General features: G+C 34.0%; 4 protein-coding genes across 4 annotated transcripts; 2 read left to right on the forward strand and 2 right to left on the reverse strand.

The window, feature by feature from the left end:
- Window positions 1-7,296: 7,296 nt before the first annotated feature.
- Window positions 7,297-13,042, forward strand: HELRODRAFT_175926 (hypothetical protein; the record flags this gene model as incomplete). Its single annotated transcript, XM_009023291.1, has 4 exons — window positions 7,297-7,439; window positions 7,611-7,962; window positions 12,576-12,672; window positions 12,942-13,042. 4 exons carry the CDS (start codon window positions 7,297-7,299, stop codon window positions 13,040-13,042), a joined length of 693 nt encoding a protein of 230 aa, XP_009021539.1.
- Window positions 13,043-14,153: 1,111 nt separating this feature from the next.
- On the reverse strand, window positions 14,154-15,042 carry HELRODRAFT_175927 (hypothetical protein; the record flags this gene model as incomplete). Its single annotated transcript, XM_009023292.1, has 3 exons — window positions 14,154-14,266; window positions 14,385-14,561; window positions 14,943-15,042. The coding sequence occupies 3 exons, from the start codon at window positions 15,040-15,042 to the stop codon at window positions 14,154-14,156; spliced, it is 390 nt and encodes a 129-aa protein (XP_009021540.1).
- Window positions 15,043-16,527: 1,485 nt separating this feature from the next.
- HELRODRAFT_175928 (hypothetical protein) lies at window positions 16,528-18,168 on the forward strand (the record flags this gene model as incomplete). The annotated part of the gene is made up of 4 exons (XM_009023293.1): window positions 16,528-16,561; window positions 17,414-17,646; window positions 17,738-17,795; window positions 17,921-18,168. 4 exons carry the CDS (start codon window positions 16,528-16,530, stop codon window positions 18,166-18,168), a joined length of 573 nt encoding a protein of 190 aa, XP_009021541.1.
- A 2,480-nt stretch (window positions 18,169-20,648) lies between these two features.
- On the reverse strand, window positions 20,649-21,926 carry HELRODRAFT_175929 (hypothetical protein; the record flags this gene model as incomplete). Its single annotated transcript, XM_009023294.1, has 3 exons — window positions 20,649-21,141; window positions 21,240-21,503; window positions 21,637-21,926. 3 exons carry the CDS (start codon window positions 21,924-21,926, stop codon window positions 20,649-20,651), a joined length of 1,047 nt encoding a protein of 348 aa, XP_009021542.1.
- Between the last annotated feature and the right edge of the window lie 2,430 nt (window positions 21,927-24,356).

A 24,356-nucleotide genomic window follows, 5' to 3' on the forward strand; every position in this document is an offset into this window, starting at 1 on the left:
GATGTTATTTTTATACACTATATATTGAAAAATGCTCCATCATATCATGCCTTAAATATAATTATACACACACAGACACAAACACACACACACGTATATATATATGTGTGTATATATATATGTATATATAATATATATATATATATATATATATATATATATATATATATATATATAAGTGCTTAAAGCATATCATGTAATATGCCTGTTTTTGCAAAATGAAGAGCACTGTGTACGATTATGAACAATGCAGTAAAACACTTTTCCATCGGTTGCTATTTATTTGTTTTATACTCATCTATATCCTCAAGCGTGTATCTATGCTTGCATTCATGTTTAGTTACTTGAAGGTTGGAATACATTTGTACTATTCTTCAACTCTATTTTTGTAAGCCTTCACTGTTTACATCAAGTTTTGCTTGCCAAATGTTTGCAGCCGGTATATATACAATTGCAAATATGTTATAAACGGGATATTGATATTAAGATAATGTTTTTACAGATGAATTAATTTTTGCTTACTAATACAAATTGAATTTTTTACAACAAATAACATCAAATAATGAAACTGAAAAAGTTTTTTAAAGTTTTAAAATCAATTTATATTATTTTTGAACCAATTTCCAGATTTAGCACATTTTTGATTTGATTTAATTAGTAGGAATATGGTGGGCAATTTGTTATATAATGTCTTCTTACTTTGGCATGTGTTGTAGCTTACCGCTTTTATTTTTTTCATCCACTTTTTCTTTTTTATTTTTTATCTTCAAACTAACTTTTTCAGCAAAATGTGATGATTGTATGTTATATCTGCATTTTTTATCTATTCTATAAATTTAAACTCTGTCAAACGCAAAGATTGTAAAAGCATGCAAGGTATGAAATGTGGAAAATATCAATTATGATTATAAAAAATATTAGTTACAATAAGTGGAAGTAAGATAAAGTAAATCATGTAAAAATAAAATAAAGTCTTCAACTTGTAAGTATTTGAACAAAAATGAAACAACCAGCTATAAACACAACCATATATTCGCTGGACACATTTTCTCAGCTCTATAATATTATTTCAGTTTTTGTGGTTGGTTTTTTCAAAAGTTTCGTTTTTTTTGGATATTTCTGTTGCTCTAAGCAAAGGAAGTTGTTGTTTTTAAATTTTTTTTCACTGAGTTGTTTTTTATAAGAAATTTGTAATTTTGTTTCAATATTCAAGAGAAATGGATTTTTTTTAGTTTAGCCCCTGTCCCATGTTGTCAGATGCTTATTGGTTGAAAATCTAATTTAGCCCTCCCTCTCGTTATTAACTTGTGCTACACTTTTTCTTTTCACAATGACAGGTGAGGAAAAGTGTATTGTTTGTTTAGAAGCTCCGTCTAAGAAAATCGTATCTTGTAAACTCTGTGGCGCCTTCAATCTTATTAAATGTGCAAATATTTCCAAAACATGTTACAAAGAACTCGTATTAAATGACAATTTTTTTGGCGATGTATTAATTGTTCAAAACTATGCAATTTTAACATTCTTAACGAATTATGCAAAAAAAATTAGTTCGCTATAACGTAAGTTTGACGACTTTAAAAAGTAACTTTATTAGATAACAATAGTAGCGATACTATGATTAAAAACTTATTTACAGAAAACTCCTTGCTCTTGAATACGTTGAATAGAGAAGTTTTAGATTCTACTAAAGAAATAAATAATTTTATGATTAAAAATGATAAGGTTATGGCTACCACTACGCGAAATGAAATTAAAAGCGATGCTAACATAACCGACTTGTTCAGTAACTTTCCACCATTACAATTAAATGTTGTGGTTGGTGTAACTGATATAACTAGTGCAAATAGCGGTTGTACTGACGAAACTGGCTATCATATGTTGAACTTTTCATTCATACACACAGACGTTTCGTTTTGGTGGTTCCTTTCTCGGATAATTAGTATTGAGTTCTTCTAATGCTGGTATTCTTTATAATTATTTTTTTCAATCTACCAAAAATTTTACTTCTTATAAACTTCAGACGATCGCCTCTACTGACACCAGTGTTGTAACTTGCACTGTCGTCAAGTTATCGATGTTCCGTAGGTTCAAGATTTCTACTAGATGAACACAACTTCTTCGAACTCAAACTTGTTTAAACGTTTATTAGACTGCTAACAGTAATAGAAACAATAATTTGTTCACTAATCCAAGTAAATACATAAATCACGACTTCAACTTTCTCCAAATTTCTTATATACAAGAAATTCTTACAATCCAAAGATTACAAATAAAACAAAAATAACGAAGAAAACAAATAATCATGATAGTAATCATAAATTGAAATTAATCATATAGCGCAATTCGATTTTTTCGGCGGTTATAACAGAATAACTGGTTTTCCAAACTTTTTAAGTGTTTTTTTATTTTCAATCGTACACATATAAAAATTAGCGAACAGTACCCCTAACGGTACTGTTAGGGGTACTGTTCGTAAATAGCATCGTAAATAGTGATGAAGAATATGATGCTATCGATGAAGAAAAGGAGACCAAAGAAGATGACCAGCCAATAAAGAAACCTGACACCTAATTCGCATCAAAGTTCAATTTTACAACAAAGTTAATTTTTTCAACGTCAAAGTTCATTTCAAAAAATAAGTTTATTTTGAATTATAATAAACTAAACGTTCACCAAAAAACTTTAGTAAGAAAAATCGAAAAAACGAACTACAAACATATTAACGCCAAACATTCGGTAGAATTTATAAAATATTGTAAAAATTATGGTCTATTACCAACATATATAATATATACATATGTATGTATGTATATATGTATATATATATATATATATATATATATATATATAGAGAGAGAGAGAGAGAGAGAGAAAGAGAGAGATACATAAGCGCATAATTTAAGAACATGGTATGTTAAAGGTTAGGCTAAGCATACATGACACATAATAACAACATCACTAATTGTGAGATGAGCTGGACAATTTTTTTTATGCTATAACATGGGTTATGCATAACTTATAAACTGATCTTTGTGTACAGGATTTGGCGTATCACACAGGCTTATTCATATATTTGAATTAATTATCTATTTGCTTGGTGTTATTTTTTGATGTAGATAACCGTAAATGTGAGTATTTTTTCTAACGTATGTAAAATGGTAACTAAAATCTAAATAACTAAAATGGTTTTTGAATTTTAAATCCAGCCAAGTCCGGCCCCGGCTGGATTTGAAAACCTAAATCCGGTGCATCTCTAGTTTAAAGTTACATATGGTGATTTGCACGTCGTTTGGATAGCGCCATTGAACGTTACGGAACTGGTGCTATATAAAATTTGAAATGACATGTTGTGTGTGGACAAAATGTGCATTACGTATATAAATTTTAATCTTACTTTCAAAACGCTTGGTTAAATAAAATAGGACACAAAAGTTGAGTGAGCAATATTATTTTATTTGATTTTTTTAACAAAAACATTATCCCAAAGTTTTGCAATAGTTTGTAAAAGAATTATTTTTGCTTAAAAGTATACTTTGATTTTTCCAACGGTTGATTGTAAATCATTCTCAAGTTTCTTAAGTACAAAACCAAAATTTTCATTTATTTTAAGCTTTTTCCGGTATTCCTATACCATCTTAGGTGTTCGAATTGGTATGTTGAGGGACATTGTAGTGTTGATTCGGCAAGTCGTAAATTATAATGGTTGTTATTGTAATGTAAACTTTTTAAGTTTTCGTTGTTAAAATTTTTCATTAAAATTTCATGTTCCTTTTTTGAGTTTATTTGTATATATTTTTAATAATATTAAAATTATAATATGACTAAATCAATAAATAATGCACTGATGATGGCGGTTTAGCGTCGAAATAGACTATCTGCAACAATTTTAATAAAATGTTTGTTAATAGAAATAAAGTTTCAATTTTGAACAGACTAAATTTTGTTAATAAAAATTTACTGAGACAAATTGAAATATTCAAATATAAACTGATAAACACTAATAGATTGGTTGAATTTATTACTTATTGTCAAGAATTTGGTCTTCTACCAGCATATATATTGTTGGTCTTCAACATGGCGGACGAAATTGTTTTAATGAATTTTTATTTCTAATGTTTTATAATTGAAAAGATTTAGCTCGCCAGTGTGGTTTTTGAAAATTGTTATAAAGTATTTTGATGATAATGATGCAAGGGGCGGTTTTGAGATTTTGCTTTTTACGGCTAAAAACTTAAAAAGCTTTCGAAATTTCAGTTTACATTGTTGTCGTTAAGGGACGCGGATTCGCTTTTGATAAACTACTGAAAATATTTCGGATATTGATAGCGAAAGAGAATTTTTTTCATTTGTTGCCGATGATTATACCAAGTTAGTGAAATGTCAGTCGGCTATAGATTTTTTTATTGATCTTTAAAAATCAGGATCTGACAGACGCAGAAACTGTTACAGCATGCAAGGCAGTAGTACAAAATTGAACAAATAAGTAACTAAATAAACAAAAAAAGGAGAAAGAAAAATTTTTAAACATAAAAAATAAAATAAATAATAATAATAAAATAAATAAACGAAAAGAAATTGACAATAAAATGAAGTAATGGCAAAAAACCGCAAATTAATAGACTAGATGATGACAGTCAGTTAGCGAGGTGATCGATAAATAAAAACTGGTTGTGTGAATGATAAAGTTTCATTGAGTGTTAATATGTTTGAGGTGTCATGTGATGAAAGTCTTTTCCTAATATGTAGATTGGGTGGCGACTTGATAGTTATGTTTGCGCTGACGAATGTTGTGTGTTGTAGTTTTAATTGGTTGTAGTAGAGGATGGATGACGTGGTTGTTATTTTTTACTTTTTTAAACAGTTTTGAATCGAGTGTGTTGAATATCTGAGTGACGGTAGGATATGATGCAAGTAGATAGCTGAAGCGGATTAGTTTTTTGATGAGAGATTGTAGTAGCTAAAGTTGTTGTGTGTAGCAAAACCAGACCAGGAGGGAGCTGCTTATTTGATGCGTGAAATTATGAGTGATTCAGTGATGTTGAATAATTTGATCTCTTTGAGACCATGTGAGCGGAGTGTTTTGAGTGCGTGAAATGTTTGAAAGTCTTTTGTGATGATGTGATTGATATGAGATGCTATATTAAGTGTGGAGGTGAATGTGATGCTTAATATTTTTAATTGACTTATGCGAGTGATTGATGGATGTTCTGGAGGTAATGTTATTTTCCTAAGGCTATTGTGAATGATGAGTTCGAACGATTTATTGAGGTTAAGTTACAGACTGCATTGTTTTGACCATGTAGTTAATGAGTCGATTTCTGATTGGATGGTGTTTGTGTTAGATAAGGTAGGTGTCATCAGAGTATTTGGTGATGTGATTAGAGCTATGAAATTTTGAGAGTAGAAACATTGATGATAAATGTAGATGGTCCAAGGACAGAAAATTGAACTACGCTAGAGTTAATAGGTAGAGTAGATGAAAGAGTAGAGCTAAAAAAAAGTAGAATGACTCTTATTAGAAAGAAAATTTATTATAATATTGTAAATGTTGTCAGGTAGAGGAAGAGAGGCTAACTTATTTGAAAGTGATAAGTGATTGAAAATGTCAAAAACTTTAGAAAAGTCGAGAGCAATAAAATGAAGTTAATTAATATTTTTAAAGTGAGATGTTATTGAGGAAGTAAGAGAAATGATGGCAGATGTAGATGAGCCTGTAGAGCGAAATGCAAACTGATCTTGTAATAGTGGTTTGATGGATGAATGGTTGAAACATGGATAGATGAATGACCTAACGATGAATTTTTTTAGAATACGTGAAAGTATGGTGATGATAGATATTGGGCGATAATCTATCGGGGATGACGGGTATTTTGTTTTAAGAATTGGATGAATTGTGCTGGATTTCTATTGTGATGAGATGAATGAATGCATTAAGCAGTGATTGTAGAGTGAACTTAAAATTCTGGAGATGAATGGAGCGATGATTTGTAGAAACCATGCTGGTAGACTGTCTGAACCTGTACCAGTTGGACAGGCCTTTGATAGCATGTGCAGGACAAAGTATGGGGTAAATTGTTGATGTTGACGACTATTGATTGTTGTTGCTTTTGTTGGTGGAGTTGAGTTTTGTAGGACGGGTCGGTTGACATAGAAGCAAAGTGGGTGTTGAGTGTGTTGGCATCAATTTGCTGTGAGATTGACATGTTGAATGATATGCCAGAGTATCTAATCTTGTTGACTTGGCCCCACATGGCTTTGCTTCCACGCTTACTCTTAGTAAAAGTTGAAGTTGATGATTAGTTTATTTATGTATTTGGCTTTGAGGATGGATCCTGATCTCATGAATTTATTTTTTTGACAAAGTAGATATTTGATGAATGGGCTGATGAATGGAGGGTCTGATGATCTGATCGTGATGTTTGATGTTGGGTAGTACGTGTTGTAAGTTGAGTTAATGATTTTATAAAATGAGTTGATGATTGAGTTGATGATTTTATAAAATTTATCAAAACAGTGTTGCATAAAATTGTCAATAGAGTTAGTGATGAACGTATTATCGTTAATATTGTTATTATTATTATCATTATCATTGGCACTATTGTTAATATTATTATCTTTATTATTATTATTACAAGTATTATTGTGATTTATAATATTATCAAAATTAATAGTATTATTATTAAAAATTATTGGTAGAGTATTGTTGGTGGTGATGATGTTGAATTCGAAGATATTATTGAAGTCGATGTTGTTGAGATGTTGAAGGCAAGCACTACTCTGTGAAGGATGACGACGGCGAAATGAGATGACTTTTCTCGTTCGTGGTGTTATTTCTCGGTATTGAGTTAGTTGGCGGAGGTGGAAGAGCAGCAACAACTCCAAGATGATCTAGAAGCTTTGCCATGTTTGGTCCTAGAGTCTGGAACGGTCTTCCCAAAGACTTGCGAGACCCTGCTCTGGGTGTTGAGAAATTTAAGAAGATGTCGAAAACATATTTATTTTCGCTGTAGTGTCAATCATTGATGTTTATTTTTTACTAATCTAATGTTTATTTAATGTTTGATTTATTTGTTTGATGAGATGAATTCTTTCACATGGCAAAAATAAATTTAAGCTTATAAAAAGTCGTTTGGATATCAAATGAACCTACTGCAGATATAAGAAGTCCTTTACCCCTTATTTTTATCTGCTTGCCTTTCCGTCTTCTTTTCGTGCTTCTTTTCTATAAATTTCACGCACTTCCGTTTGTCTGATTGTTCAAGTAGCCTTTTTGATTATTCAATTAATCAAATAAGAATGATGAATCTTTTATCAACAGACTATATTGGTTGCTATCAGTTTATTGAAGCAGTTAAGACAAAAGACGTTGGCTCCATTTCAGAGTGTTCTTCATTTTGTAAAGAAGAAACCACCAAATATATTTCTTTATGTTCAGAAAAGTTATTTTCTGTATCAACTTGGTCCTGAGTATGACATAAAACTGCATCCACGCTGCCTTGCGTGCTTTTGAGCGAAAGACTATGCCCACCGCTTATAACTGGTGGTTGTCGTTAGGATGGGTGTCCGGATGTAAAAACTTTTCCCCAAATTATTCTTATGCCATCACAAAGAAAAACAACGGCCCCTAGTCCCCAGCAGGCCTTAAGTGGTCAAGGGGTGCCAAAAATCCCTGGGAAGTATGCAATAGCGGAGGGATGTTGCAGAAAAATTCAGAATGGCCCCTCTATGGTAGTTAGACTTGGAACGTTCAATGTTGGATCACTGACTGGCCACAGCATGAAAATCGCAGAAATGCTCGAGCGTAGAAGGATTGACATCTGCTGCCTTCAGGAAACCCGATGGAAATCGAATGGTGTCTGTCATGTCAACTCAGACAAAGAAAAATATAAACTATTCTGGAATGGTCAAAAGACGGCCAAAAATGGTGTTGGAATTTTTGTCAGAGAACCGCTAGCCCAAGAAGTAATGGATATTAAAAGGATTAGTTCACGTCTCATGTGGATCAAGCTTCGCATAGAAAAGCAAACAATGATTATTTTTTCTGCATACGCACCACAGACAGGCGAATCAGAAGAGATGAAAAATGACTTCTGGACTGCATTCTCTGACACCATCTCAACAATACCAAAATCTGAAACAATCCTGATTGGAGGCGATCTGAATGGCCACGTTAGAGAGAAAACAGATGGTTTTGACAACGTACATGGCGGTTTTGGCTATGAAAAACGGAATGAAGATGGCAACCGCATCCTTGAGTTTGCTGAAAGTTACGGGTTTTGTTTACTGAACACATATTTTAGAAAGAGGTCAGAACATCTCATAACATACAAAAGTGGACCATCAGCCACGCAAATTGATTTCTTCGCTGTCAAGCAACAACATCAAAGGCTATTCAAAAACGTCAAAGTTATACCTGGCGAATCATGTGTCGCCCAACATAGACTCCTTGTGGCAGACCTGGTTGTCGAACAGTCAAAACATAAGTCTAAACAAATGCCTCGGAGAATCAAAACGTGGAAGCTGAAAAGCAATATTCATCGAGAAAAATTTCAACAGATTGTCGCCACACAGTTAGACCACCAATCGCAAGCCAGTACAGATTGGAGTACATACAAAACCGTTTTAATGAACGCTGCAACTACAGTTTGTGGGAAAACTGGTACAAAACGTCAGCATGAACGTGACACTTGGTGGTGGAATGACAGTGTACAAAATGCAATAGCTGAAAAGAAAGTTGCATACAAGCAATGGCAAAAATCAAAGTCTGTTGATGACCATAATATTTTCCGTGAGAAGAACAACTATGCAAGACGTAAAGTTGCACTAGCTCGGACAGATCAGTGCAGAGAGTGGCTCATTAAAAGCAAAGGTGAACCAATGAAATCTCTGTATCGTATAGCAAAACAAGCAAAGCGTACGAAAAAAGACATAGTTGGTGCCTCATGTATCAAAAACGACAAAATTGATATGGTTCTTGAACAAGATGAGATCAAGCTACAGTGGAGAGAATACTTCAACCGTCTGTTAAACGAAACAAATCTCATCAATGTTAACTTTGACGCTCCATCCATCGAAGGTCCGATTCCAGACATCACTATAGAGGAGTTTACAGAAGCTCTAAAAGCTATGAAGGATGGAAAGGCAGCAGGGCCCTTTGGACTCACAAATGAACGCTGCAACTACAGTTTGTGGGAAAACTGGTACAAAACGTCAGCATGAACGTGGCACTTGGTGGTGGAATGACAGTGTACAAAATGCATCTGGTACTGCAGGTATCCAAACGTTACTATCAAAGCATCTGGTACTGCAGGTATCCAAACGTTACTACAACTTTGCCGTGAAATTTGGAGAAATTGCTCAATACCGACTGAATGGAACTATAGCATGACAGTCCCGCTATACAAAGGCAAAGGTGATTCATTGAACTGTTCATCATATTGGGGTATACGTCTGTTAGAACACTCCCTGAAAATTGTCGAAAAAATCATTGAGAGAAGATTAACGTCGTGCATCACAATCGGAAATTATCAATTTGGTTTTCTAGCGGGGAAATCAACAATTGATGCAATTCACATCCTTCGGCAACTGCAAGAGAAGTACCTCGCAAAGCATCAACAACTATCACATATTTTTGTAGACCTTGAAAAAGCATTTGATCTAGTTCCCCGTAAAGCAATCAGGTGGAGTCTACGTCGACAACTCATTCCAGAATATCTTGTTCGACTTGTGATGGAAATGTATACGAATACTAAGACTCTTGTCAGCACAACGGTTGGAAACACAGATGCATTTGACATCGGCGTTGGAGTTCACCAAGGCTCGATTCTCAGTCCACTATTATTTATAACTGTGATGGAAGAAATCACAAAACCGATACGCACTGGTGACATTTGGAATCTAGTATATGCTGATGATATCGTTTTAACAGCCACGTTTGAGCAGAATGCAGCACAGATGTTTGGAGATTGGAACACCAGACTCGCCGATCATGGATTTAAAGTCAACATCAGCAAAACCAAAGCAATGAACACTGGTGAACCCATCCAATCCACAGCTACTGGACGATGGCCCTGTTCAGTTTGTAAAGCTGGTGTAGGTAACAATTCAATCAAGTGTCAGCAGTGTAACCAGTGGTGTCACAAACGTTGTTCAAAATTAGTTGGTACTTTATCTAAAGTGTCCAATTTTGTTTGTCCTGCTTGCATCAATCCACAACAACAAATTCAAAATAGCACTGTTTTTGAAGCCATTAAAATAGAGAAAGTCACATCGTTTCAATATCTAGGGGATGTTCTGGATTGTACTTGGAACAGCGGAAGCTGCCGTTCGAGCACGCATACGTGCAGTCTGGAATAAATGGCATCTCCTTGCCTCTATATTGATGCGACGGCATGACATCCCACTACCACTACAATCAAGACTTTATAAATCTGTGATACGTCCGGTGTTGTTATATGGTGCAGAAACATAGCCAATGACAACTAAACTGGAACAACAACTTCAACGAACCGACATGAAAATGCTCCGATGGATGCAACGAATTAGTCTGAAGGACCACATCAAACCTACCGAAATCCTGCGTCGTGCTGGTTTAGATGATATAAAGGACGAATGCCGGCAACACCGTCTGCGGTGGTTTGGTCATGTCAAACGAAGTGGAAACAGTGCTATAACTTCTCTTGCAGATGTTGAAGTACCTGGCACACGTCCCAAAGGCCGTCCAAAGAAGTCCTGGTCGCAAACAATCGAGCAAGACATGAAAGCTCTAAATTTAAATGAAATGGATACAACTGATCGTCTAATTTGGCGCAAAAAGTTGATGGCAAAGAAAACAACGTCCTACCTCGGGAAACTGGGTCTCTGGACGCAAAACGAAGATTGATTGATTGATTGTTTGCTTTTGAAAAACTATTTAATTAGCGCCATATAAATATTCGTGTACATGATGTGTTGAAACGTGTGACCTATAAGTGTGAGTGATGTCCAGGTTTACATTAATCCCATGTATTCTGTCAAGGTTGTGACCTTGGTGGGTAGGACCCCAGAATATAAGGTGTAGACCTGTTTGAAGGATGGGATGATGGTCGAGTTGATTAAAATCACCTCCAATGATGAGTTTTGAATCGCTCCCTAACGCAGTGTTAGAGAGTAGCATGTGGCTTGACAATGCTAGTGACATTCAAAATGTAGATGGTGGGTGGATGATGACATGGGGTGATTTTCGCTGGGTTGTAAGTCTGGGTGAATTTGATGTTGATGAGATTGGGATGATTAGGTGAGGAGCTTCGACTGGGGTGGTTGCTTCTTTCACGGGTTGATGAATTTACTACTGGTATTGTTGACGATGAATTAGTGCCAGGTAGATGGACTGAGGGTGTTGATGTTGAAGTTGTTGTAGATTGCTGTAGCGATTAAGGTAGATGGTCCTGGGATGTTGATGTTAAAGATGTTGTAGAGTGCTGTAGCGATTGAAGAAAAGAGAAAAGGTGTTGATGTTGGTGATGATCTGGGATCCAAATTTTTTTGAGGAAAAGAGTTTTTCTTAGCGGTCTTTTGATGGCGAATTTGTCGGGTAGAACATCAAGCAGTTGTTGGCGTGTGTATTAGATCATTCGATTGAGGATGTGAGCAATAATTAGTAACGAGTAGATATAAGTAAAAACTGATGAAAAAAATAAAATTAATAAAACAGAAAACTAGAAACTTAACTGAAAAAATTGAAATTAGCTAAAAATAAAGTGAAATTGTTATTTAAATTAAACTAAATTAAATTAGAATAAAAAACCCGTTGAAATTTAAAATTAAAATCAGTTACTATGACGACGATGATGAAAATTTGTTAAATTCACAATAAACTATAAAACGAACTGTAATATAATACAGCAACGAAAACTTTCGAAAATTTTAAAAACGTTGTCAGAAAAAATTAATTTTTGTTTTATTGAAGGAAAATTAGCAAAAACTTCAGTTTATAATGAAAAATTTAGAGATTGAAAATCCACAACACGATGTCAAGTAAACCATAGACATCGCAAACGTAGAACCGATGTCTGGTTTTGGTGGTCCAAGTTAATGAATGCAGTTGAAAAGCAAAGTGAAGTTGAAGGAGACTAAAGTTTTGAATGCAGCCGAGCTGGCTACAGTCGTAGAAAAACAAACTGATGCTTTTAACAATATGTTGAGTAACTAAACAGGATATAATTATTAACAAAATTGAAGATATTACTTACACTTCAATATCTAAAAATGTAACTTCAAATTTTTTGATATAAAGTGATGGAGATTCCCGATTCCGACAGGTTTATTAAAGTTTAGGAACAAAATAAGGATGGTGATTCTGACAGTTTCAAAAAAGTCCAAAAACGGAAAAATCGGGTGAAGTATGGTTATGATCAATTAATCATGAAGAAAATGCACCCAAAGTTGTCATTGGTTTTCATCCAGCTAGTGATTCAAAAATCAAAGAAAATAAACCTATCGTTTGTGAGAGTTTTTACATAAGCAACGTTGGGAAATGTTTTAAACGTATAAAAGAAATATGAATTGAGACGTAATCCTGCTACTCGTTATTCAAGATAAAAGATGAAAATGCAGAGCTTAATAATGAAAACATTTCAACGTCTTTTCGACTATGCGTCCATCAGAGATTTTCCACATTGGTCAACAACGAAGGTACTTAGCGTGAATATGTGAAGATTAGAGAGAGGTCATTTAACAACAACAACAAAAACAACAATAAACACAATGTGAATCCAGCAACTACTTCTGACAGTTAACTATTTTTTAAAACATTGATTTTTATATTTGATTAATTTTTGGTTTTGCTTGTTTTTTTTACCGATTGTGTATTTCTTTTTTATAAAAGCGCTTTGAGAATTTGAGAAACTCCCTTTTGAAGGCGCTATATAAATACTCATATAATATATATATATATATATTAGGGATGCACCGGATTCAGGTTTTTCAAATCCGGCCGGGGCCGGACTTGGCCGGATTTAAAATTCAAAAACCGGCCGGGGCCGGAGCCGGGGCAGGATTTTAGTTACCATTTTACATACGTTAGAATAAATACTCAAATTTACGGTTATCTACATGTTGAACATGAAAAAATAAACCAAGCAAATAGTTATTTAATTCAAATATGTGAATAAGTTGTGTGATATGCCAAATTCTGTACACAAAGATCAGCTTATAATTTATGCATATTTGCATAACCCGTGTTAAAGCACAAAGAAAATTTTCCAGCTCACCGCACAATTAGTGATGTTGTAATTATGTGTCATGTATACCTAGCCTAACCTTTAACATACAATGTTCTTAAATTATGTGCTTATGTATCTCTCTCTCTCTCTAAATAAATAAATAAATATATATATATATATATATATATATATATATATATTTCAAAAATTCAACACTACTTTCAACAATGTTCAACTTTTTTATATTTCTTTTTAATTTATTAATTTAAGAAAAATTAGACATTTTATTGTTTTTTAAAAAATTTTTATTAAATAAATTTGCAAATAGCTATTTCGAGTTATAGATAACTCATCTTCAGTGCATTATATATAAGGTATGTAAGATATTTGATAAGAAGGAACAAGTAATTATTAATTTATATAAATTATTTAATTAAAACAGAAAACCAATAAAATAAATTTAATAACTATAAACAATATAAAACGTGATTTTTAAAATTTTAACGGCAAGATTGTTTATACTATGGTTGTTAAGGTAAATATCAACGCTCAGCCGAGAAGCGCGAATTAATTTATTTAATTAACTACATATTATTAATATTATTTTTACAATATTTAAAAACGTTATTATTATTATTATCAACAACAACATCAACAATAACAACAACAACAACAGTGCCAACACTGTAGATGTCAATGCTACAACCCACAGCGCAAATATCAGTTGCAAATGGAACATCATCAATAGTGACAACCCGCAGTGACAAGCGCAGCAATGTCGATTTAACATTTGCCAAGTTCGAGGGCAATAAGAGCGGTGCGCCGCAAAGGTCGTTACGAAACAGTTTAGCACAAAAAGCGTTCGGACGTTTCAGGTCGCAAATTGAATAGTTTCACGAATAAATTTTAATTTTTTGACCGCTAAGAAAGATGCTCAATGAACGCGGTTGCTCATTTGAGAAAAAGTTGGGAATGAGCAGTTTTTAGGCCACATTTTTTAGGCTCCTCCTCGTTTGAGGTGAGCATTGTGAGTCCTAAATAAGACTGCTCAGTCACCCTGGAAGCTGCCGAAAAGATTTGTCATTCTTTTTTTCAAGTCTCAGTGACCATCACTCCAAAACCGTCTGCGTGCAGCACACAAACTATAGGCTTACACTATAATCTTGAATCTACATCCGTCACCTGTGTAACCATCGCCGCAGGTCTTTAAAAGGTCTCCTGTCACCGGTATTAGCGCGTAAAATGGACGCAGAAAAATTTTAACGTGGAAGGAAGTTGCGAAAGCCCTCGGTCCACAAAACTTTGTTGCAGCCATCTGAACCCAGTAGCATAAACAGTCTCCAAGACGACTAGAAAAAACTGCAAATGCAAATGCAGAGGCCTACCAGTTGATTCTATATGATGAATGCCGCCTGACGTGTGGTCTCAACGCAAGTTTGCGATCAGAGTTTTCCTTCTCCTGGACGATGTGCTATCCCTAGTTTTGAGCTCCATCCACCCGAGTAGTGTTATCGAAGTGTCTTTTTCCAGGTTTTAAAATCAGAGTTAATCTTTTCCTAGACAGTTTGATAACTGGCGCCCTCAACCCGGGTTATCTGGTTTAAGCGCTCGCCAAGAACTCGTTTTCGCTCCTTCTGCTGTTAGCATTACTCACGAGGAGCGACGACTCAGCAGCTGGACTTTATAAGTAGAGCTTATGTCAGGAAGGCATTTCCCAGGATTTATAGCTGCACAGCTGACCAAAGCAATGCAGCCTCTGGAATCCATACTCCAATTTTCCCACTCTAAATGATAACAGTTCATTTAATGATGAAAATGTCGACGTTCTCTGTGTGGACATTGAATCGGAGCATGCTTTATCTAAGGGTGCGCTAAAATTTATTGCAATATACCGCCCACCAAATTATAAATTTGAGTTTTTTTTTATATAAAATGAATTTGATATTACACGCCTTCAACCCTGCAGATAAAACTGTTATAGTAGGTGACTTTAATGTTAATTTATTGGAGAAAGATTCAAATAACCCTAAAAATTTTCTAAATTTATTATTTTCATTATGTTTTCGCCTTTAATTAATTTACCAGCAAAAGCAGCTTTTAACACCACTTTATTAATCGACAACATATTTACGAATTTATACCAACTTTGTGAAAGTGGAATCAGTCTCAGACTTTTCTGACCATTTTCCATAATAAAGTTGCGCTAAAAATTATTGCAATATACCACCCACCCAATTATAAATTTTAGACTTTTTTTAGAGAATTTTTAAACTGCTTTCAATGAAGACCTAATTTTAAGAAGGATAATTAATAAAACATCCACTTTTTTAATAAAAAAAAACTTTTATTTAAAAATTGGCAATCAGTAAATAACGAGAATAATATAGATACAGCATACTTGAAATTCTATAATATACTCATTATAACTCTTGACATACGCACCTTTGCAGTCGCAGGAACAAAAAATAGAAAAGCATGAGTATCTTATGAAATAATTAAATTATCAAACAAACAGAATCGACTGCTAATGCTGAAAAATGTAAACAGTCTAGAAATTACTTTACATCAGTAAAGATAAAGGCAAAAAAAGTATTTTCAACAAAAGTTTGAAATGTCAAAACCCATTTACTAGAATATTAAAAAATCTTCATCCTAACAGTCACACAAAATTTTGGATCGGTAATGGGTAATTCAAAAAATGGTAAACAAAGAGTTAATAAATCTAGGTAAATTTTGCTTCATTTATCTCTTTTTAAAAACCTGCTCTTATCTTGTTGTAATTTGTGATACAATAAATAATTTTTAAAAGCGCAATTTTTAATTTTTCTTGTCTTTTAAAATATTAAATGATATTTAAAGAGCAGTTTTTAATTTTGCGTCTTTTTTAAAAATGTTATTTATTTGTAAATAAAGAATTTATCTCTTTCGTTATTCACTTTAAAAAAATTTATAATTTATGAATGCAAGCCAAAACACTTTTTTATTAGTTCCTGAATTCATTGACTATAAAAATTAATTTGATTGATTGATCATGATTTATTTTATCTATAAAATAGATTAGTATTTTATTTTTAAAATAACGCAAGCTGTTTTTAAAATATTTATTATTGAAAATTATTTTGAAATAAATAACAAATTTAAATTTTCAAAATACTTATAATTATAATTAATGTTTTAAAATATTTATTATTGAAAATTATTTTGAAATGAATGAAAAATAAAAATGATGGCCACATTGAAGATTTTTCCAAAACCACTGAGGAGACAACGGTCAAACTTTTCTACGATTAATCTTTCTGGGCTCGGTGATGTTCTGAAAAAATAAATGAGACGAGGCAGGTACGTAGCTTGCAGCTTGGGTTAGTGCTTTGTGTTTGGAAATCATTTCCAAACGACGCAAAATGAATTCAAGCTTTGCAAGTTTATCCAGAAAAAATTTGCTTTGGGCGTCACCTGGATAAACAATTGACCCCAAAAATTTCATAACTCCCGTGGCAAGTTTTTTAATTGGATGCATTGTGCTTACTAGGTCTGCTTTATTGGAAAACATTTCGCATTTTTTGTGGTTCAGAACTAGACCTGTAAAAGTTTTTTTATTGGAAATAAAATTGACATCTTCGAGCACTACATCAGTTTTACCCTCCAGGGAGATATCGTCCAAGTATGGCACGACAAATTTAGCTTTGAGAAGTTTTATTAACGAGTTAATTGTCAAAGAAAAAAGCACTCCGCCAACATAATTTTGCTGCTACCAAAGGCCAAAATGGAAGGGGTGGCGTAGGCTGAAAGACTAAAGTTCAGAATGTCTGGGGTGACAAATTTCACAAAATTCAGCATATGATCATGCCTGAGTGAGTTAAATGCATTGGAAAAATTGAGTTTTATCAAGCAATCATATTGTCTTCTATACTATCAACAAATTGTCTTACGGCATGCACAGCGCCTTCCGCCCCACCGCTGACACCAACCCCCACTTGTTGGGGTTGTAGAAGAGGGACAACTTTGCTTTTAACAGCTGATAAAACACATTTGGCAGTCAGACGTCTCCAAATGCAACCCACTGCAATTAGTCTGATCCCACCATCTTTTTTTAACAGAGCCACAAGCCTCCCCCCAAAAGATATGGAACTATTTCGATGGGAGAATCCCCATTCAGAATCAAATTCACAAATGCGTAATGGCGTTAACAAGATCCTGAAAATCAATCGAAGACGTAACATTCTTCAAATGCTCAGAGGTGAGACCATCTCTGCCTTCCGAGGTTTCCCTTGAGAAAAATTTTAAACATGTCAGGACTTGTTGTGGCGACACAACCACATTTGAAGGTTATTTGGGTGAGTTTGGTAGCCTATCCAGAAGAGCCTTGAGATGTTTTTCGTTTAAAGCCCTGATAGTTTTATCAAAAAAAGGTGCCACTGAATCAGTTAAAGCCAGAAGTTGCATGGTATTTCTAATATTGCCTTTTTCTATTTTTGATTTCACGAAAAAGATAAGAATGGATTTCAATGATTTTGCCCTTTTTATTTCAATAACAGGCTCTAGATGTCAACCATTTTTTTGACCGCGTGATTGCCAAAATTGTCAAATTTTTTGGTTGGTCATTGTTATTGGATTGTGCCGTCTACTTCCCCGGGGACTTTTGCTCAGAACCATGCTTGGCAAAAAAAGCAGCTTGAACCACACAACAGGTTCATTTGGTTTTTTGTAATATCATTTAGATTTTATACAAAACCTGACCAAATTTGGCCTTTGGTTGCTTTGGGACATAGTCCATCAAGCGGAGATTAGCAGATTTATCTATAAAGGTGTCCGCCAAATCGACCCGCGAAACTCTGAAAAAGCATTCACAGAGTTGTTTCCCAATGATTTTTTGCATGAAAGAGAAGAAGGCTTTGTGAATGAACCGGCACATTCAGAACTCTTCACTTTACCTCCATGTCTAAATAAGGTGCCATTGGGGCGCTAGGTAAAGTGTTTAGAACAAATACCGAAATAATGGTTGTTGAAACTACCTAGATTGAATGTTATGTGTGTATTAGTGCACGTTAAAATTTGACAATGTTTTGGTTGTGTTTTATGAGTAAATTATTACAGAATCAAATTTTTAGAACTGTCTAATTGTTGACTGTGGACTGACTAGAATCTAAATTAAATATATACACGTATAAGTATACACCTGAATGTATACATACACCTATACATACAGTAATGAGATACGCACCAAAATGATGGGATGTGTCTATGAACTTGATGATGAATTAATTAATATAGTGACTATGGCAACTGAAGCTAGTGTTTAGTATCAGTAGATTTTTATTAATGAAGGATTAAATGAAAATACATACGTATATGATATACTATGACCGGGATGATGAATTAATTGAACTAGTGACTATGGTTACTGAAGTTAGTATTTGGTATCAATTGATTCTTATTGATGAACGATTCGATGAGAATACATACATATATGATATACTATGAATGGGATGATGGATTAATTAAATTTAAATTAAATTTTATGTATGTATGTATGTATGTATGTATGTATGTATGTATGTATGTATTATTATTATTATTATTATTATTATTATTATTACAAGTCAATTTGTACAGCGCTAATTAAAAAAAAGATCTTAAAAGCAATCCCTAAAATAAATGAACAAACAAAATATTAATCAAACGAAGACCAAAACATTGTTAATTCAGCTCCTTTTTAAACAAAAACAATGATAGATCTGGTCTTCTTAAAAATGCCGAAAGACTGTTCAAAACCAGCGGTCCAGCAACAGCAATATTGCGTGATCCGGTCTGTAAATTCGTTGTCGGCACAACCAGGAGATTCATGTCATTTGATCTCAACTGCGAACACAGATGTTTTTCTGATAAACATGTCTGCCAAATACTGTGGTGCTAAACCATGTAATGACCGAAACGTTAAGACAGCAATTTTGAAAATTTTTTTTCCAATTTTTAGCCAGTGTAGGTCATTCAAGATTGGAGCCACGTGATCGAACTTCAGATTTTTTGTGACAAGTTTTGCAGCTCGATTTTGAATAGACTAAAGTACAGCTATTAATTTGTCAGGTATTTTAAAATATAAACTGTTACAATAATCTAATCTGGATGTAATAAAAGCATGTACCAGTGTTTCCATGGCAGATCTGTTCAAATAGTGTCGAATCTTGTACAATTTTCTGAAATGCATCATACTTGCAATTGATAGCGACTTTATTGGATTTTTCATTGAGAGCCTGCTATCCAACCATACCCCTAAATTTAAGGCTGTAGAAGCAAATGATACTTCAACGTCACCAACTTCAACCGAGTTTATATTAAGTCTTGAAAACTGCTGCCATGTACCGACAGGAAGCATCTGAGTTTTACCCCGGTTCAACCTCAAGGAATTGCTCAACATCCAACGTTCACTCTCCATCAAACAACCAACAAGTTTATCAATCACGGGCTGAAATGTCTCTGGATGACCTGTAGCAACTATGTGTACGTCATCTGCATACGCATGACCAACAAGTCCATTCATTTTAATTATATCCGATGTAAAGAGTAAAAACAAAACTGGTCCTAGCACTGATCCCTGAGAAACACCCGTTGTTACCCTCTTGACAGATGATAAGACTTTTCTGAACAAAACCTGCAGTGTTCTACCCGTTAGATACGATTCAAACCAGGTAAGTACCGTTCCTGAAACTCCAAAATTATTCTGCAATTTTACCAGAAGCTTGTTATGATTGACGCAGTCAAAAGCGGAAGATATGTCGAGAAAGGAGAGTAATGACATCTTCCGATCATGCATGCCTACAAACATGTTTGACAATACATGAAGCAATGCAGTTTCAGTTGAATAATAGCATCTGTAGGCCGATTGGTTGAGTGGCATTAAATTGTTCGTCGTTAGATAATTCATCAAGAAATTAAGAACAACATGCTTCAAAACCTTTGAAACAAAGAAAAGGTTTGATATTGGTCTGTAATATCTCACCTCATTTGCATCTGAGTTAGCTATTTTCAAAATCGGTTGAATTATCGCGTGCTTACAGTTAGAAGGAAATTCACCAACGCGTAAACAAAGGTTTACAAAACTCGTCAGAAAACAGACAAATGAGTTCAACTATTTTTTAAAGATATGCGTAGGTATTATGTCTAAACTGCACGTTTTCGTTGGTGATTTAAGTACCGTTTCCCTCAACTGAGTTTCAGTAACCAACGGAAAGCATGAAATCGTACATTTATCCAGCATCGAAGCTACTTGAAACGGAAATTCAGAATGTGCATTTTTTGTTTCTATTATCCTAGCAATTTTATCTTTAAAAAATTGTAAAATCTGATCAGCGTTTAGAGCGTTGTCATCATTAAATGAATCGTTTGCCGAATTTTTACCTAACATTTTATTGGCAACATCCTAAAGATTTCTTTGATTTCTGTTACTATTTACGATATTGTTCCAATAATGCGTATGCTTGTCAGAAAAAAGTCTGTTTTTAGCCACCGATAAGAGTGCCCATCTTTTCTTCCGCCCACTTTCCGGACGGTTCCTATAAATTCGTTCAGATCTTTCCACGGTCTGATACATGCTTTCACCAATTTTGGTCGGACTTGATTCAACGCCACTCTCACACCTACGTAACTGTGATCTGAGTATATCGAACACGGGTCAATCTCAGTATCAAGAATTGGAAAATCATGTGAACAAATTACTAGGTCTAACGTACCTCCCAACACATGCGTTTGTTGATTAACATAATTGACCAACTGGAACATATCAAGTATCTCATGTAGTTGTAAAGTGAAAGAACTATCTTTCTTTTTAACGTGAATGTTAAAATCACCCATAAGTACGACATGTGCCTCCGACATTGTAATAAACTCTAAAATAAAAATCAACTCTTCAAAGAATAATGAAGTCGTCTGTTCCGAGCCAGGTCTGTAGAGAGCAATTAAACAGAACTGATTAATTTAAATCTTCAATCTGATGGCCAGCGCTTCAAACATGAAAAATGAAGGTAGATTTATTTTTTATACTTGAAATCACTTCGAAAATAAATTACCAAACCCCCGTGACCAGGATCATGCGGTCTGACAAAATCCACAAATGAGAAACCAGGTGGCATAGCTAATCTAACGGAAATATTACCTTTGGTCTCGTGCCATGTTTCACACAGAACCAGTATGTCGAGGCCATCATAAATCATTCCATAGATATCATCAACCTTATTGTTGATAGACCTGACATTCAACAGACCAATCCTAACCGTTTCCTTATTAGTATTATATTTCTTGTTGTTTCTGCAAAAATTAACATATTGTACCTTTACCAACTGTTTCAAGCAATGCCTAGTGCCAACACGTCCATTAATCAAACTTATTGTTTTCTTGCAGGTAAATGTACCACTTTCCATCTCCCGACGTCCCCCCTCACCCGGTATAAAAAATCTCATTATCTTGAGATTCCTGTTTCTTCCCACAACTGACAAGCTGTTTTAGTTCATTCCTTTGTTCACTTGTAACATCGTGGCTCAGACCAATACCCGTCAAATCATCACCAATGGATTTTAATCTGTGACTGTTTCTTAGGACCAATTCCTTGTTCTTTGCATCATCAAATTTGATCAAAATCGGACGTGTAATGATGTCACTTCTTTTGCCAAGTCGATAGATTTTGACGATGTTTTTCTGGTCACATGTCCTATTTCTGGTCACATGTCCCATTTGTAATGTATCATTATTATTCTTTTTATTCGAAAATTTGTATAGCGCTAATTACAAACAAAATGATTCACAAAAGCACTGTCTAAAAAAACAGTTGAATTGCTACGATAAACCAAATTTTATAATGAAAACCAAAATGATTTCAATAATTTCTTGAACAATTTTTCTGTCAGTTTGGGCTGTCTTAGATAACTTGGTAGACTATTCCAAACGGCTGGTCCACATACTGAGAAACTTCTCTCAGCCATTTTCAAGTTGGTTTGGGGCACACATAACAAGTTGCTATCATCAGACCTCAAGCAGATGTATGTATGTATGTTTGTATGTATGTATGTATGTATGTATTTTTTTTTTTATTTTATTTTATTTTCATTATAGAGGGCCAAATAAGTTTAAAATAAACTTGTGGAGAGGCCACCCTTAACTAAGTCATTAATAAACATAAAGGTTCAAAGGTTAGAAAATTAAAAAAACTAAATTTCGGCGTTCAAATACATTCAAATACTATATCGAAATCCTATAAAAATGTTAACTCCAATTGAATATATTCAGATAATACTTCTTAACCAGACAAATAATCATAATAATAACGGACAGACAAAAACACACACGCACCACGCACTCGCACCACACACACGCACCACACACACGCACCACACACACGCACGCACGCACAACACACCCACACTTCTATTCATATTTAAACAACAGCTATATATTAATGTATATAAATCGTTAGATGGTGGTGTCGGGGTGAAGTAAGTAAAGCTGAGATTGCAACCTTTTTTTGAAGAGTTGCTTGTTTGTTATGTTTTGAATGGCCTGAGGCACAAATAATTTCCAAATTTTAGGGCCAGTTGTTTTTAAACTTGTAGAGATGAGTTTAAGGCGAGTTTTTACTGAGTAAAAGATAGTGGTGTGTCTAGTTTTGAGAGTTTGAACAGATTCACTGAGTGTAAAAAAGTTAGAAAAAAAAGGAGGGAAGTAAATTATTTAAGAATTTGAATACAAAAATAGCTGTAAAATAAATGTATAAACAATTAATCGACAAAATATTATGTTTACTAAAAAAAGAGCTAGTGGGAGAGAAAGGGTTCAAATTGAAGATTAGCGTATAGCTCTTTTTTGTGACAATATCATACAATGAAGATGGGTTTTTGGTGAGTTACCCCAAATGGTTATGCAGTAAGTGAGATGAGGATAAATAAAAGCATAGTAGAGTTTTTTTAAGGCGGATTTGGTTAATTTGTGCTTGATTTTGTAGAAAAGACCTATGAGTTTGTTGATTTTAGAGGAGATAGATTGTAGATGAGATTCCCAAGAAAGATTTTCAGAAATGGTTATACCTAAAAATTTAGAAGAAGATGCACGACTTATTGAGATATTGTTGATATTAAGATTTAGGTTTGGAGACAAATTTGATAAGATTTTTGGGCCAAAGATGATATAAGAACACTTAGAGTAGTTTATTATGAGTTTATTAGCAGAGAACCAATCAGAATATTTAGAGAGCACTTGGTTAATTGAATCAGAACAGTTTGAGATGTTATCAGGAGTAAATAGGAGGTTGGTATCGTCAGCATAAAGCAAACATTTTATATCGGTAGATACATTTTGGATATCGTTAATATAGATTAGAAAAAGTAGAGGGCCTAAGATTGAGCCTTGAGGAACGCCGTTTAGGATGAAGGCCGTAGTAGATTGGTGATTTTCAACGGAGACGTATTGTTTACGTGAAGAGAGATAACTCTTAATCCAATCGTTGGCTACGTTTCTGACACCATAAAGTTTTAGTTTGTTTAGTAAGATGTTATGATTGATTACATCAAATGCTTTGGAAAGGTCTAAAAATAATCCAACTGAAAGCTTTTTGTCATTCAACCTGGATAAAATGTGATGTATGAAATCAAGAGTAGCAAGCTCTGTGGAGTGGTTTGGCCTAAAACCGTATTGATTATTGCAAAAAATTTTGTTGGCCTCAAAAAAGGAGAACAACCTAGTATAAACTAATTTTTCAAGAAGTTTGGATAGTGGAGAGAGAAGAGAAATGGGTCTATAGTTATTGATGTCATCAGGTTTACCGTTTTTAAATATAGGAATAACTTTAGAAGTTTTAAAAGTATCAGGGAATACACCAGTGGACAAAGATAAATTGAAAATATGGATTAGGGGAATTGTTAAATTGTGAATTGTATTTTTTATAAAAACATATTTAATCCGTCAGCAGCAACCGATTTATTATTTTTCATCTTGGCAGTTAAAGTTATCAATTCAGAAGTTGAGATGGGGTAAAAATCAATAGAATCAGATAGAGAGCGGCTTATGAATGAAATCGGATTAGTTGAAACAGCAGGAAGAGTAGAAAGAAGTTTGTTGCAGATAGTAGTAAAGTGTTCGTTCAAGTGTTCACATATGTCCTGTTGTCGTCAA

The sequence above is a fragment of the Helobdella robusta genome (assembly GCF_000326865.2).
Source record: "Helobdella robusta unplaced genomic scaffold HELROscaffold_35, whole genome shotgun sequence".
Lineage (NCBI taxonomy): Eukaryota > Metazoa > Annelida > Clitellata > Rhynchobdellida > Glossiphoniidae > Helobdella > Helobdella robusta.